This window comes from Chlorocebus sabaeus, chromosome 4 (genome assembly GCF_047675955.1).
Source record: "Chlorocebus sabaeus isolate Y175 chromosome 4, mChlSab1.0.hap1, whole genome shotgun sequence".
NCBI lineage: Eukaryota > Metazoa > Chordata > Mammalia > Primates > Cercopithecidae > Chlorocebus > Chlorocebus sabaeus.
The window spans coordinates 77,514,335-77,530,412 of record NC_132907.1 but is presented as its reverse complement, the minus strand read 5'-3'; the positions used below and the strand labels follow the sequence as shown (position 1 = coordinate 77,530,412).

The window sequence follows — 16,078 nt, the reverse complement described above, 5'->3', positions numbered from 1 at the left end:
TTTGAAGCGGCCAAGTATTTAAATTCAACCTTGCACATTTACATTTAGGTTTCCAAACAGTCCATTGTGTTCTAAACATTCACATCTTTGATGTGCGTGTTCGTGCACGTTATTTTGTTCCCATAAATATGAATCAGACCAGCTGGACCCCCTTGGGACTGCAACCATTCTTCAAAAATACATTACCTTCTCAATCAAGTCCAGGCATTCTCCATTGTCTATCCAGTCAATATCTTCCCACACTAATCCTTCCCTGTAGGAAGATTTTAAATAGCCAAGTTAAATGAAAACTTAGCTTCAAAACTGTCTAATCTAGTTGCTGCTTTAAAAAAAAAAAAAAAAAAAAAAAGGAAATGGAATTCTATGAGTGCTTACCGGCTATATTCTAGTTGTTCTAAAGAAAAAATATGCTTGTTGAAGTATTCCTGAAGTTTCTCATTTGCATAGTTTATATTGAACTGTTCAAAGTGATTAACCTAAGGGGGGGAAGCATTCAATAAGTATCTTTAGCACACTCACGATTACATGGAAAGGTGAAGAAAAGACAAAACAAAGATCTGCAGAGAAAAATATCAGTGCTTGTTGCCCGGCACGGTGGCTCACGCCTATAATCCTAGCACACTGGGAGGCCGAGGCGGGCAGATCACCTGAGGTCGGCAGTCAGAGACCAGCCTGACCAACATGGTGCAACCCCATCTCTACCGAAAATACAAAAAAATTAGTGGCCCGCGGTGACAGGCACCTGTAATCTCAACTGCTTGGGAGGCTGAGGTGGGAGAATCACTTGAACCAGGAGGTGGAAGTTGCAGTGAGCTGAGATCACACCACTGCACCCTAGCCTGGGAGAGAGAGTGAGATTCCTCCGGAAAAAAAAAACGAAAGAGAGTTTGCTTACAGAGATTTGCTCAACAGCAGCTAATCATGGACAGAAGAGAAGTCACGTGCTGCACTGTTAGTAAGTCTACCTCAAAGTTTTCAAATCCAAAGATGTCAAGGATGCCAATAGACTTGAAGTCCTCTTTGCCTTTGATCCTGCTGTTGATCTTTTTGATCACCCACTCAAAGCAGCACGCATACAGAGCCATGGCCAGGGAGTCCCTGCTGTCTACTGCCTGTGGGGAGAAGAAGCGGCACAGACTCAGCTGACCCTGGCACCCAGATAGGCAAGGCCATCCCCACCCCACTCGAGAGACACACACAAGACTAGCATAGCATCTGGCCCTCCAGTGTGAAGTCAATCGATACCATCTAGGAAAGGACAGATATCTAAAGAAACGATAAACTGGAGCTCACATATTTCCTTTCTGTTAAGATTAAATACCAGGATTCCAAACTCAATTTGCTATGCTGAATTACACAAAAGAATCTAAACCATATATACGGGTACAAATGTTAGCAGGTTTAAAACAATAATTAAGATGTGAGCTCTTTTTTAAAATTTTCTGATTTTCTATTATACTCTGTATTTACAAAGTTTTTCTTCATAGTATGGTCAGCCTTTTTATTTATCCAATTAAAAACATATTAGAAGAGTGTGATGGTTAATACTGAGTGTCAACTTGATTGCAGGATACAAAGTATTAATCCTGGGTGTATCTGTGTGGGTGACATCTGAGTCAGTGGGTTAAGGGAAGCCACATCCACCCTTAATCTGGTGGGCAAAATCTAATCAGCTTCCAGTGAAAATCAAGCAGGCAGAAAAATGTGAAAAGGCGAGACTGGCCCAGCCTCCCAGCCTACATCTTTCTCCCGTGCTGGACGCTTCCTGCCCTAGAACATCAGACTCCAAGTTCTGCAATTTTGGGACTCAGACTGGCTCTCCTTGCTCCTCAGCTTGCAGAGGGCCTATCGTGGGACCTTCTGATCGTGTAAGTTAATACTTAATAAACTCCCCTTTCTATCTATCTATCTATCTATCTATCTATCTATCTATCTATCTATCAATCAATCATATTAATTCTGTCCCTCTAAGAGAACCCTAATACAAAGAGCTAGCACATATACATTTGCTCAAGGCAGCAGCAGAGGCAAAAATAAATAAAACATATTATTATATTGTCTTCATTATAACACATTATTGTTATTGTTGTAGGTAATGTTTATTTAGTGCTTACTCCATATCAGACATTAAATGCTCAGCATGTATTTGTTGTTTTTAGTCTTACAAAAATCCTATGAATTAGGTGTAATTATCCTTGTCTTATAGCGGAGGCAACTGAGGCATAGTGACTACATTTCCCAAGAGCAGACAGTAGTAAGTGGGTCAAGTTCAAAGTCAGGCAATCTGCATTCGACCCATCCTGTTAAACAATCATCAGATGTTGTTTTACACAATTAGACAGCAATTCAATAGCTTTGTCTATTCCCAATCCTCGGGTATCTTCTTTATTTTGATCATGAACCAAAGTCATTTGAACAGTTATTAATACATTACAGTTACAATATAACTGTTATTACAGTTACATATTTGAATCAAGCCTATGGATCTGGAAACCCAGGAGTGTGTAGTAAGGCAGGATCGGATGGCAAAGCGTGTGTACCTGTTGAACATTGAGAGGCGTGAGGATCTCTTCTCCCCTGAGGAACATGGATCTCTGGGTCAGAGCATCTGTGAGCTGTGTTGGGTCCAGCCCAAGTAACTCTGCAGATCTGCCCAAAGCTGAAAACAGAGAATAAGACAAAGGTGAATGAACCCATCGCCCCTGAGAAGCTAACCAGGCTTAGTGATACCTTAACGCAGAGAACACTCCTGAATCCCTCAGGCAAAGTTTAGAGACTGCATGTTATTGCTAAATTATTCACTCCCTTAGCGAATCCTACCTTAGTAGCATAGAGCCTCGTGCTTGGACGAAGTGTGGTCTGGGAATCCCATGGGTGTCCCCAAGATCCTGTCAGAGGTTTGCAACTACTTCCTTTTTTTTTTGAGATGGAGTCTCACTCTATAGCCCAGGCTGGAGTACGGTGGCATGATCTCGGCTCACTGCAACCTCTGCATCCTGGGTTCAAATGATTCTCCTGTCTCAGCCTCCTGAGTATTTTCAGTAGAGACAGGGCTTCACCATGTTGGCTAGACTGGTCTTGAACTCCTGACCTCAAGTGATCTGCTTGCCTTGGCCTCCATGCCCGGCCTACTACTTTCATTAATAACAGTAAAATGTTATCAGCTCTTTTCACTCTAATTCTCTCCCCAGTATACAGAAGAGTATTCCAAAGGCTACACAACATGAGGTATCTCAACCAATTAAATGCAGATATGACAACCGGACTGTCTTTTTTTTTTTTTTTTTTTTTTTTTTTTGAGATAGAGTCTTGCTTTGTCTCCCAGGCTGGAGTGGAGTGGCGTGATCTCGGCTCACCGCAACCTCCGCCTCCTGGGTTCAAGCGATTCTCTTGCCTCAGCCTCCTGAGTAGCTGAGATTATAGGCACCTGCCACAACGCCTGGCTAATTTTCGTATTTTTAGTGGAGATGGTTTTTGTTTGTTTGTTTGTTTGAGATAGAGTCTTTCTTTGTCTCCCAGGCTGGAGTGGAGTGGCGTGATCTCGGCTCACTGCAACCTCCGCTTCCTGGGTTCAAGCGATTCTCTTGCCTCAGCCTCCCGAGTAGCTAGGATTACAGGTGCCCGCCACCATGCCTGGCTAATTTTTGTATTTTTAGTAGAGATGGGTTTCACCCTGTCGGCTTGGCTGGTCTCAAACTCCTGACCTCAGATGATCCACCTACCTCGGCCTCCCAAAGTTTTGGGATTACAGGCGTGAGCCACTGTGCCCAGCCCCCAACTGTCTTTCAATATGTCAGACATTAAAGAAATTTGCAAAAAGATAAGATAATATGACTTTCCTTACTGTCTTCTGATTTGGAAAAGAGTCTTTTAAATAAAAATAGAACATTTATTTTAGTATGCAATGGGTTTATTATTCTTTTTAATTGAATAAAGAATACTTTTTAAACATCTCATTTTAACTTTTAATTAGAAGTTTTAATTTTTTTTTGAGACAGAGTCTCACTTTGTCACCCAGGCTATAGTGTACTGGTGTGATCTTTGCTCACTACAACCTCCACCTCCTGGGTTCAAGTGACACTCATGCCTCAGTCTCCCCAAGTAGCTGGGATTACAGGCACACACCACCACGCCTGGCTAATTTTTGTATTTTTAGTAGAGACAGGGTTTCACCATGTTGGCCAGGGTGGTCTCGAACTCCTGACCTCAAGTGATCCACCTGCCTCATCCTCCCAAATTGCTAGGATTACAGGCATGAGCCACTGTGCCCAGCCAGAAAGTTTTAACTTTTAATGTGGTCAACATCAACAGATACAACCCACATAAACAAAAGCTCTCTGGGGTTCTACGATTTTTGAGAATATTAAGAGGTATTGGGTGGAACCAGACACTTGAGAATTACTGGCCTACAGTACTGGTCTCCTCTAGAACCACTTTGAACTTGAATTCATCTAATTTCCAGCTTCCATGACCTCATCTATTGCTTCCATCAGAAAAGTTTTAAAAAGTAATACATAAATCACTCAAGCAAAATGACAACTGACATAGCTATATGTTAACTCATTTTATCTTGACAGCAAATCTCTGAGATACTGTACAGGTGAGAAGTCACAAGTGTTCAGGGGATAAATAACACAGGAAACAGCATGAAGCAGGGAAGGGCTATGAACCCAGCATCCTGGCTTGCAAAACAAAGGGTCTTAACCATTCTACCACACTGGCACTCAACACGACGATGCCACCTGACTCTCAACACTTTCCTATGTTGATTCCTGGTTGCTCATATTTCCACGTATTTGACTCATTTTCCTTCTTTTTAAACAGAGAACACAGCCGCTATCCCAATTGACTAGTAACTTTTCATACACTCTGAGCCTTTCTTAACCGACACTTCATATCGGATAAAACTAACGTTCTGTAGCTCTCTATGCAAGGAGTCAGAACATTTTCTCTTTCTTTTTTTTTTTTTTTTTTTTTTTTTTGAGACAAGATCTTACTCTGTCGCCCAGACTGGAGTGCAGAGGCATCATCTCAGTTCATTGCAGCTTCAACCTGCAGAGTCTCAGGTGATCCTCCCACCTCAGCCTCCCAAGTAGCTGGGACTACAGGGGTGCACCATCATGCCTGGCTGATTTTTGTATTTTTAGTAGAGATGGGGTTTAGCCACGTTGCCCCAGACTGGTCTCGATTTCCTGAGCTCAAGCAATCTGCTCGCCTCCACCTCGCAAAGTGCTGGGGTTACAGGCAAGAGCCACCGCAGCTGGCCAGAATTTTCTCTCTAAAAGGCTAGACAGTTAATAATTTAGGTTTAAGTTTCCTATGGGGAACAGGGAGAGAGGAGGGCAGGCAGGCATAATCTCACCCGTTTTGAAGGAAACCTGCGCCCCACCAGCAGTGATAAATTCTATGTTCCCAAGATGCAGTATACCAGCAAGCAGCCTGGACACTTCCCGAACTTCCTCCTTGCTGAACTGCATCACGTCCATTGCCGTCTAGAAGAAAATAAATGTATTTAGTTTTATGTTGTTTTTCCCACTGAAGAAAATGTAGAATACCCCTGATAATATAAAATTACTATGTGTTATTGAAAAGGCAAGGAAAAAAAAATAGATGCATAACCACTCACTTGTTTTTTTGTTTTGAGACAGAGTCTTGCTCTGTCACCCAGGCTGGAGTGCAGGGGCACAATCTCGGCTCACTGCAACCTCCACCTTCCAGGTTTGAGCGATTCTCGTGCCTCAGCCTCCAGAGTAGCTGGGATTACAGGCGTGTGCCACCATGCCTAGCTAGTTTTTTTTTTTTTTGCATTTTTAGTAGAGACTGGGTTTCACCACGTTGGTCAGGCTGGTCTCAAACTCCTGATCTCAAGTGATCTACTCACCTTCGCCTCCCAAGGTTCTGGGATTACAGGCGGGAGCCACCGCACCCGGCCCATAATAACTCACTTTTAAAACGATGAGGACTTTACATAGTACACATAAAAAGAGGAAGATAAAGAACTATAGCATGTTCAGAGATAATCAATGAAATAAACATAGTGTCTGCCTTACATACAAGTCTCCTATATATGCTACAAAAGAATTACTTCAGGCAGTCACAGTCATGACAACAATAAAGAAATAGTTTTCTGTATAGCTATCAGAGTGGATGAAAATTTTGTTATTTTCTTTAGATGTAAAAACGTGGAGAGGGAGTACTTGGAGAGGGGGTGTTTTTCTGTTTTGTTTTTTTTTTGGTAGAGATGGGGGTCTCACTATGTTGGCCAGGCTGGTCTCGAACTCCTGGCCTCAAGCAATCCTCCCACCTTGGCCTTCCAAAGTGCTGGGTTTACAGGCATGAGCCACCATGCCAAGCCAAGAATTTTTAAAAATTAGCCAGGTGTGTTGGTGCATACCTGCAGTCCCAGCTCGTGGCTTGGCTGAGGCAGGAGTATTGCATGAACCCAGGAGGTCAAGGTTACAGTGAGCTATGACCGCATGTGTACTCCAGCCTGGGAGCCTGGGTGACAGAATTAAGACTCTATCTCTTAAAAAAAAAAAAAAAAAAATTAAATAAATGCTGATGGAAAATCTAAACAGATGTGGACGTGTCTTCATCACGTCTCTATTTTTAATTTCTCCAAAGGATTTTTTATGGTCTTATCTTGGCCTGAGGATACTAAGTGGAAGTTAACATAATGCTGCTCGGGGAAAAATAAAAATAAACTGGCACTTACAGGAATCTGTTACAACAACAAGTATCTAAACAACTGAAGCCACGGGTTTTCTGAATCATATCTAAGATTTGCTAATTTTCTACTGTGACCGAGGAGCTGTATTCTTGTGACCAAAAAATGCTATTAAAAAGGAAAAGAAAACCAGACACACATACACACCAACCAGGGGGCAGACTTGTTGGCAATACCAATGAAAATGACCTACAAAAAGAACTTGGACCCACACAAGGACCATAGGAGAGTGGTAAGAAGGAAACCACGCACCACTCTGAAGCAATAGAAATTGCAAAAGGAAACAACTGGAGATTAACACTGCAAAAAGTTCAATTGCTTTTCCTTTCCTTTTTTTTTTTTTTGAGACAGAGTTTTGCTGTTTTGCCCAGCCTGGGGTGCAGTGGCACCATCTTAGCTCACCGCACCCTATACCTCCCAGGTTCAAGCGATTCTCCTGCTTTAGCCTCCTAAGCAGCTGGGATTACAGGCATGCGCCACCACGTCTGGCTAATTTTCATATTTTTAGTAGATACAAGGTTTCTCCATGTTGGTCAGGCTGATCTCAAACTCCCAACCTCAAGTGATCTGCCCACCTTGGCTTCCCAAAGTGCTGGGATTATAGGCGTGAACCACCATGCAAGGCCAAGATTAATTTCTTTATAAAGAAAATGCAATAATGCCAGAAGAAAAAAAAAAAAAAAAAAAAGACCAACAATGGAGAGGGAAAGAATTAAAAGATCCACTGACATATACATGAGTGACAAAAATAGGGAGAAATGCAAATCCAGGGTACTATTTTCCTTCCTAGAAATCGAACATGTACAAATTAAGGTAAATATGAGATCAGTTCTGTCAAATTAGCAAAAAATTTCAGAAAGATAAAGACTAGTAGAAAAGAGACATTTATACAATGGTTGTTAGTACTATAAAATAGTATAATCTTTTTGGAAAACAACATGATTATCTGACAGAATTGTCCTAACTATATAATACGTATATAATATTAGAATTTTCATATCTGAGAGAAAAACCAACAACAAAGGTTCAGAGGAGAAAAATAACTTTCTCAGGGTTGCACAACCTAAATTCAAAGTCTGGCCCAACTGACTCAAATCTAGGAACTTACTATAATTATTTAATACTATTTTGATACAGGGTCTCACCCCCATCACCTGCACTGGTGGGCAGTGGTGTGATCAAGGCTCACTGCAGCCTTCACATCCCAGGCTCAGGTGATTCTCCCACCTCAGCCTCCCGAGTAGCTGAGACAACAGGTGCACACCAACACAACTGGCTAAATTTTTGTATTTTTAGGAGAGACAGGGTTTCGCCATGTTGCCCAAGCCGGTCTCAAACTCCTGTGGCTCAAGCAATCTGCCCACCTAGGTCTCGCAAAGTGCTGGGATTACAGGCATGAGCCACTGACTGTGCCCGGCCAGGAACTTCTTATTATTATTATCGTTATTATTATTATTGACCCAACTCTGTTACTTTATAAAGACATAAAAAAGAAATCGATATAATCTCCAATAATTTCAATGCTGGAAATTTGCTTCAAGGAAAATTTCAAGAGCAGAAAAAAGAACCTTTAGAAAATATTCACTACAGTGTTACCTTAATAACACTTTCACAGAAAAATAATTCTAATTATTCTACAATTAGACAAGTCAAATATAGTAAGTTATATGAATATTGCATACTTTTTTTTTTTTTTTGAGATGGAGTTTCACTCTTGTTGCCCAGGCTGGAGTGCAATAGTGCGATCTCGGCTCACTGCAATCTCCGCCTTCCAGGTTCAAGTGATTCTCCTGCCTCAGCCTCCCGAGTAGCTGGGATTACAGGCATGTACCACCACACCTGGCTAATTTTGTATATTTAATAGAGACAGGGTTTCTCCATGTTGGTCAGGCTGGTCTTGAACTCCTGACCTCAGGTGATCTGCCCGCCTTGGCCTCCCAAAGTGCCGGGATTACAGGTGTGAGCCACTACGCCCAGCCTACTGTATACTTTTTAAAGAAAATTATGCACATTATATAGAGAAAGAGTTATATTTATGGTAGCTTTTTGTAAAAAAGCAAAAAAGCTATTTTGTACCCATATTATTTTAAAAACTCAGGCTGGGAAGAAAATTTACAAATCTGAAACTAGTTCCAATAGTTACTGTTAAGGGTTAACTGTGAGTTAACAGTGTTGGTAAGCTCATGAACATTCTATTCTGTCGTGTCTTTTAATGTTGCTGGCAACAAATATGTTTACAACAAAAACTGAGACAATCAATGGGTGAATGGTTCAACAAACTGCTGTCTATTCAATGGAATACCAAAAAAAGCAGTGACCAGGGATACATGCCACCTGGATGGCTGGAGGAAGCTGGATACAGGAGCCTACACAGTGTGTATTTTCGTTACGTGGAACTCTAGAGAAGATAACTGTACACTAGAGGGACTGAATTAGATCAGTAGTTTCCCAGGGCCAGGTGTGGGGGGTTAGGATTGCCTGGGAAGGGGCACAGAGAAACTTTTGAGGCAGAGGATTCCCTTTTATCTTGATCATTGTGGAAAAATGGGTGTGTAAATTCAAAATCCACTGGAATGTATACTTTAAATGGATGCATTTAATTATGTGTTCATTATATCTCAATAAAGTTGATCATAAAAATTAAAATACCATAAATTACTTAAAGGTGGGAAGGCTATCATTTCATGTGTACAAACAGAAAGAAAAATAAGAACTATTTGCCAAGTGCTTATCAATTTTAAAAAGCCTGTGAGAAAATAATCATTCAAATTTAGAGATACTTATCAGTGACTTCTTCTAAAAGGTAAAAGCAAAGAAATGCGGTTAAGATACACAAAATAATTTGTTATTCTTGGCCGGGCGCGGTGGCTCACGCCTGTAATCCCAGCACTTTGGGAGGCCGAGGCGGGTGGATCACAAGGTCAGGAGATCGAGACCATGGTGAAACCCCGTCTCTACTAAAAAATAGAAAAAAATTAGCCGGGCGCAGTGGCGGGCGCCTGTAGTCCCAGCTACTTGGGAGGCTGAGGCAGGAGAATGGCGTGCGCCCGGAAGGCGGAGCTTGCAGTGAGCCGAGATTGCGCCACTGCACTCCAGCCTGGGCGACAGAGCAAGACTCCGTCTCAAAAAAAAAAAAAAAAAAAAAAAAAAAAAATTTGTTATTCTTAAGACTTTTTAAACTGTGTTAAAGACTGTATCAGATATCAGCAAAATAATTAAAATGCACCTACACTGTGCAAAAGTTAAATTTTTCCCTTTCTATGATTAAAGTTTTCTTCATACATGACAACATATACTCATAACTAATATACAGTCAACTTCTAGCCTGGCAACACAGCAAGAACCCCATTTCTAAAAGAAATTAAAAATTAGTGTGCTGGCGTACAACTGTACTCCCAGCTACTTGGGAGGCTAAGGCAGGAGGATCACTTGATCCCAGGAGTTCAAGGGTGCAGTAAATCATTATCACACCACTGTGCTCCAACCTGGGCAACAGAGTGAGACCCTGCCTCAAAAAAAAAAAAAAAAAAAAATTGAAATAAGTAGAAAATTTGTAACTGCCAAATAAAAAATATTGACACATACCCCATAAATAAAAATGCTTGGTTAAGCTCTAAAAAAAAAAATACAAAGGTTGTATAAGAAGATATTTAAGCATATGAACAAAATAAATGTGCTTACTATATTAATAAATTTGTGGACTTCTTTGCTTCCGGTCTAACTCTTGAGTGATTGGGTAAGTAGTAGAGTCGTGATAAGTGGCAACTGCATTAATCATAACATGGAATAATTTAACGTCTAAAACCAGTTCTCACCAACGCAGACACGTATGCTAAAACTCCAGCAAGAGTCTCTATTGCTTCTTACTCTCCTATTTACAATCTTTGTTAATAAGCAATCTCCCTCCACCCCTTTGACAAGAGTAGCTGCTTTATGGCTTATTATAATTAGTATTTCAACACTACGTCTCAAGACTGAAAAAACCATGGGAAATTCTCGGTATGATTCAGCACATAAAAGACAGATGCTTGTGAATGTGAGTGTGTATTGGGGGGTGGCCAATACGTGGTAGAATCCCAATTATCATGCACAAAAGGAGCTCAACTTGTCACACTGGAAACAAAGGGAGGAGTGTCACCATTGGAGAAGGCTAAGGTACCTCCAAAGAATCCCAGAAGTCAACAAATGGTATGTCTGAAAGGGTGACAGGGGAGGCTATTTTGGGCACAGTAAATTACAAGTAAGTAACTCAATAACAAATTTTTTTTCCCCCCCTGAGACAGAGTTTTGCTCTTGTTGCCCAGGCTGGAGTGCAATGGCTCGATCTCGGCTCACCACAACTTCTGCCTCCCGGGTTCAAGCGATTCTCCTGCCTCAGCCTCCCGAGTAGCTGGGATTACAGGCATGCGCCACCACACCCGGCTAATTTTGTATTTTAAGTAGAGACAGGGTTTCACTATGTTGGCCAGGCTGGTCTTGAACTCCAGACCTCATGATCCATCTGTCTCAGCCTCCCAAAGTGCTAGAATTATAGGCATGACCCAATTCTTTTATTTTTTATTTTTGAGGTGGGGTCTGGCCCTGTCGCCCAGGCTGGAGCGCAGTGACATAATCGTGGCTCCCTGTAACCTCCATCTCCCAGACTCAAGCCATCCTCCCACCTCAGCCTCCCAAGTAGCTGGGATTACATGGGTGTGCCACTACACCCAGCTAATTTTTGCATTTTTTTGTAGAGATGGGTTTTTGCCATGTTGCCTAGGCTGGTCCTGAACTCCTCTGCTCAAGTGATCCACCCACCTCAGCCTCCCAAAGTGCTGAGATTACAGGCGTGAGCCACCGCACCCCACCTATCCCCCAATTCTTGATTCTCATAGGTTTGGGAGGAGAAAATTGTATTGTATAGAAAAGAATATATTTTCCTCCTTCTTTCCCAAAAGTTATACTTTTTTTTTTCTTTTTCTTTTTCGCTGCACTGCTTAGAATTTCCAGTACAAGGTTAAAGAGTAACGGGTTAAATTTTGCTATTATTATAGCAAAAATGTCATGTTTGTGATGTTAATAAACATCAGCTAAGTTTTCATTGATACACCTGCTAGACTAACACTAAAAAGTAATTGCAAATTAGACATTTAAGGATCTATAAATATCTGTTCTAAGTAGAATGTACTAACTAGAATACATTTGTCAGGTATGCTCATTATGTCAATTTCATGTATAAATTTCTCTTCCTTTCTAGATGACTGACATATCCTTTTGTCATAAAATCAAATTTCAAATGCCAAAACCTATTACTTCCACTTAGCAATAAAAGCTAGCAATCACCGAGGGGAAGCCAACTTCCAAAAGTTTACTTGTAGCTGACAAAAAGAACAGACAGTTCTGAAGCGGAAAACGATGTCCCGAGAGAACACAGAGTACCACCAGAGTATCTGATTTCTCAGGGCCTTCCCAGGACAAGGGAGCTGCCACTGCCAAGTGCTCCCTAGCGGCCAGCAAGCGAGCTCGCAGGTGATGGGACCTGCAGCGACACTGCCATGTGGATAATCAGGCGTCTTGTCTGACTTCTTTTATCACCAATTATTGTTCTTTACTTCAAGAAAGAAACAAGAAATAAACAAAATAGGAAAATAACCCGGAGACAAGTCTTTTTTTTTTGGTCCTGCTCCTCAAAAACGAGAATGAGAATTTATTTTAACACATCATCTTTTCAGCAGACAGTAATAAATGAACCGTGGTGGAAGGTTTGAGTAGTGAGAGGTCTAAAGGGCCAATATAAAATTGGAAAAGATAATTAAAGACTTAGAAAAACACTTCATAAAACCCAGTGTGCAAGGCCAAATCCCACAACTCTGCAGGCAGATGCCAAAAGGTGCGGTCTGCAGGAGGCTGTTTGTTGACAGGTTAGAAGATAGAAGAGATGGAGCGGGAAACCGCTCTGCATTATAAATGGCAGGTTGTGACATCTTTAAAAGGGAGGCAGAGTGGAAAACAATCATGTATTATAGCCTAATCTGTTTGGAATTTCGTTTTCAACTTAAGGAGACATATGTTAGCCATAGAGAAATGATGCATGACTTATATCCATTTGTTAAAAATACTTTGATATCATTCCACAGGCAGTCCTAACAAATAATCTACGAGAATGAAAGGGAATACAGAATGAAGAGCTGTTAGTTTTCCAGCAGCAGCCTAGGAGGTGAAATCTGAGGTGCACTGAAACCAGGTATTACCTGCCTGGAGGTTTAGAGTGTGGGACCCAGAGTCAGACTGTGTATGGATACGGGCTGCACCAGTTACTAGGTAAGGTTAGGATGGTCACTAACTTCTCTGAGTCTTAGAATGCAGACAACCATACTTCCTACCCTCAGAGGATTGTTGAGAGTGATTGGAAAGTAAACTCCACATGAAGTTCGGAACAGTAAGTGCTCGCTAAATGTCAGCTGCATTTGTGATGACTAGAATGATAACAATAATGACTCGACCCTAGGTGCATTACATCTAACTATTCTTTTTTTTTTTTTTTTTTTTGAGACAGAGTCTTGCACTGTCACCGGGCTGGAGTGCAATGGTGCAATCTCAGCTCACTGCAAGCTCCGCCTCCCAGGTTTAAGCAATTCTCCTGCCTCAGGCTCCCAAGTAGCTGGGACTGCAGTAGCCCACCATCACAACTGGCTAATTTTTTTGTATTTTTAGTAGAGACGGGGTTTCACTATGTTGGCCAGGCTGGTCTCGAACTCCTGACCTCGTGATCCACCTGCCTCGGCCTCCCAAAGTGCTGGGATTACACACATGAGCCACCATGCCCGGCTGCATCTAACTGTTCTAATAAGGGCTCTGGGAAAGAACTTAAGATCACAGTGATGAAATCTCCTGGCCAGACTCGATTGGGTGGGGCTGTTCGTAATGCTCGATGACTGGGCTATCTTAAACGCAGATACCTTGTAACAAAGCCCTTGCAAGAGACCGTCATGCCACAACGCAGGGACAGGATGACTAATGCTCGTGCAACCAGAAATGGCTATCACAGGCCACAAGGACCGGATGATACCTTAACAGTGAGACAGCCAAATGCTTAGGCAGATAAAATGGGGTCCCCGGGGAATCTCCAATCGGTCCGAGAATGTTTACATCAGATGCTTTTGGGTCGATGACGGAACCTGCCCAGGGCTTGTCTGGGCATCCCACAGTGGACTTGGAGCCTGACATGCACACTGGGGGAAGTGGGCGGGGCCACGGGGATTTCTTCCATGGGAAAGAGAAGCCTCCTCTCTTCCGCTCCTCTAGTGACCTGGGAATCAATATGTGAGGCGGGGGCCTGTTAGCAGGAACCCCTCTCAGTTTTCTGAGAGTTTTTCTATTTTTCCTTTTTTTTTTTTTTTTTTTTTTGAGAGGGAGTCTCGCTGTCTCCCAGGCTGGAGTGCAGTGGTTTGATCTCAGTTCACTGCAAGCTCCGCCTCCCGGATTCACGCCATTCTCCTGCCTCAGCCTCCCGAGTAGCTGGGACTACAGGCGCCCGCCACCACGCCCGGCTAATTTTTTGTATTTTTAGTAGAGACAGGGTTTCACCGTGTTGGCCAGGATGGTCTCGATCTCCTGACCTCGTGACCTCCCAAAGTGCTGGGATTACAGGCGTGAGCCACTGCGCCCGGCCGTTTTCCTTTCACCTAATAAAACCCTGCTCTACTCACCCTTCAACGTGTCTGTGTGCCTAAGTTTTCTTGATCGTGTGACAAGACCCCGGGTTTTAGCTGAACCAAGGAGCAAAATTCTGCAACAGTCACCTGGGCCAATGGCTGGCAGATTTGTTTTTAGCTACAGAATTTGTTTTTCAAAGAAATCTTACTTGTAAGCCACAAAATGGAGGATCTGGGGGTTCCAGAGGGAAGCCCATGATTTGGGGGGGTTTTGCGGGGATGGAAGATGCACTTTCTGAACACACTGTCCCAAGTAAACCACCCATCTGCCCTGAAGGACACACTGCTCACTCATCTTTTAAGGAAAGAAGAGTCCTCTCAAATTCCTTTCAGCCTGGAACTTAGAACAAGAAGGAAATACCTATTCTCACCCACTGGTCCAAATGTAATTACTTCTATTTCTATTTTTAAAAATATTTGGAAACAGAAAATGAAATCTGTCACTCTTAATAGGGTATCTGATACCTTTTTTTTTTTTTTTTTTTTGACACAGTCTTGCTCTGTCACCCAGGCTGGAGTGAAGTGGCACGATCTCCGCCCACTGCAAGCTCCACCTCCTGGGTTCACACCATTCTCCTGCCTCAGCCTCCCCAGTAGCTGGGACTACAGGCGCCCGCCACCTGGCCCAGCTAGTTTTTTTGTATTTTTAGTAGAGACGGGGTTTCACCGTGTTAGCCAGGATGGTCTCGATCTCCTGACCTCATGATCCGCCCGCCTCGGCCTCCCAAGGTGCTGGGATTACAGCCACTGCACCCAGCCAGTATCTAATATCTTAATAGGGAAAAAATTCAAAAGTAACTTACAATAACTTCCCTAAAGGATTCCTGGTCACTGATTGTCTTGTCTTCTACACATCCAGACTGATTCAAGTAGTGGTAGTTTTCCGGCGTAGATAAATAAAATTCTTCTACAGGAAGACAAAGAAAAACATGACATCACAGTTGTCCAGGACAAGACGAAATTCAGAGTTTTCACTCTGATTTTTTTAAGCATCTATATAATTCTCTGCTCATAACAGTCTCCTATAAAGATAATAAAGTTCCCTCTTAGTTATCATCTAGGGAAAACAGAAAACAATTAGTGAAACAAAATGAGATGATTAAAAACAGTTACTGAAAAACAGTGATGAGGATCCTGTTTTACTGTTTTCTCTTTAAAAATCTTTTTTTTTTTTTGAGATGGAGTCTAGCTCTGTTACCCAGGCTGGAGTGCAGTGGTATAATCTCAGCTCAATGCAACTTCTGTCTCTCAGGTTCAAGTGATTCTCCTGCCTCAGCCTCCTGAGTAGCTGGGATTACTGGCGCGAACCACCATGCCTGGCTAATTTTAGTGTTTTTCGTAGAGACGGGGATTCACCATGTTGGCCAGGTTGGTCTGGAACTCCTGATCTCCAGTGATCCGTCTGTCTCGGCCTCCCAAAGTGCTGGGATTACAAGAATGAGTCACTGCACCCGGCCAAAAATCAAATATTTAGAAATTAACTTTATTCAGGGTGGTTGAAAAGTGAAACCGGCTGTAATATGTTATATATTTTCCATAAACATCCTTTACATTAAAAATGTACCAAGACTCAAAAAAAAAAATCCAAGGTTTCTCTATTGATAATTTTCTCCCTCTATTATTTCTCCCTACTATAAATTCAGCATCTTTTTGGTGT

At 42.2% G+C, this 16,078-nt stretch overlaps 1 protein-coding gene across 2 annotated transcripts in view; it reads right to left on the bottom strand.

Annotated features, from left to right (window-relative positions):
* Positions 1–16,078, bottom strand: part of MYO10 (myosin X) — a 272,370-nt gene that overhangs the window by 98,372 nt on the left and 157,920 nt on the right. For both annotated transcript variants that reach the window (XM_007961248.3, XM_037988722.2), the window contains 6 exons: positions 15,225–15,328; positions 5,363–5,492; positions 2,541–2,659; positions 966–1,112; positions 376–476; positions 187–253 (listed from right to left, as the gene is read on the bottom strand). In XM_007961248.3, coding sequence (XP_007959439.3) covers positions 187–253; positions 376–476; positions 966–1,112; positions 2,541–2,659; positions 5,363–5,492; positions 15,225–15,328 — 668 coding nt within the window. The remainder of the gene's footprint in view (positions 1–186; positions 254–375; positions 477–965; positions 1,113–2,540; positions 2,660–5,362; positions 5,493–15,224; positions 15,329–16,078) is intronic.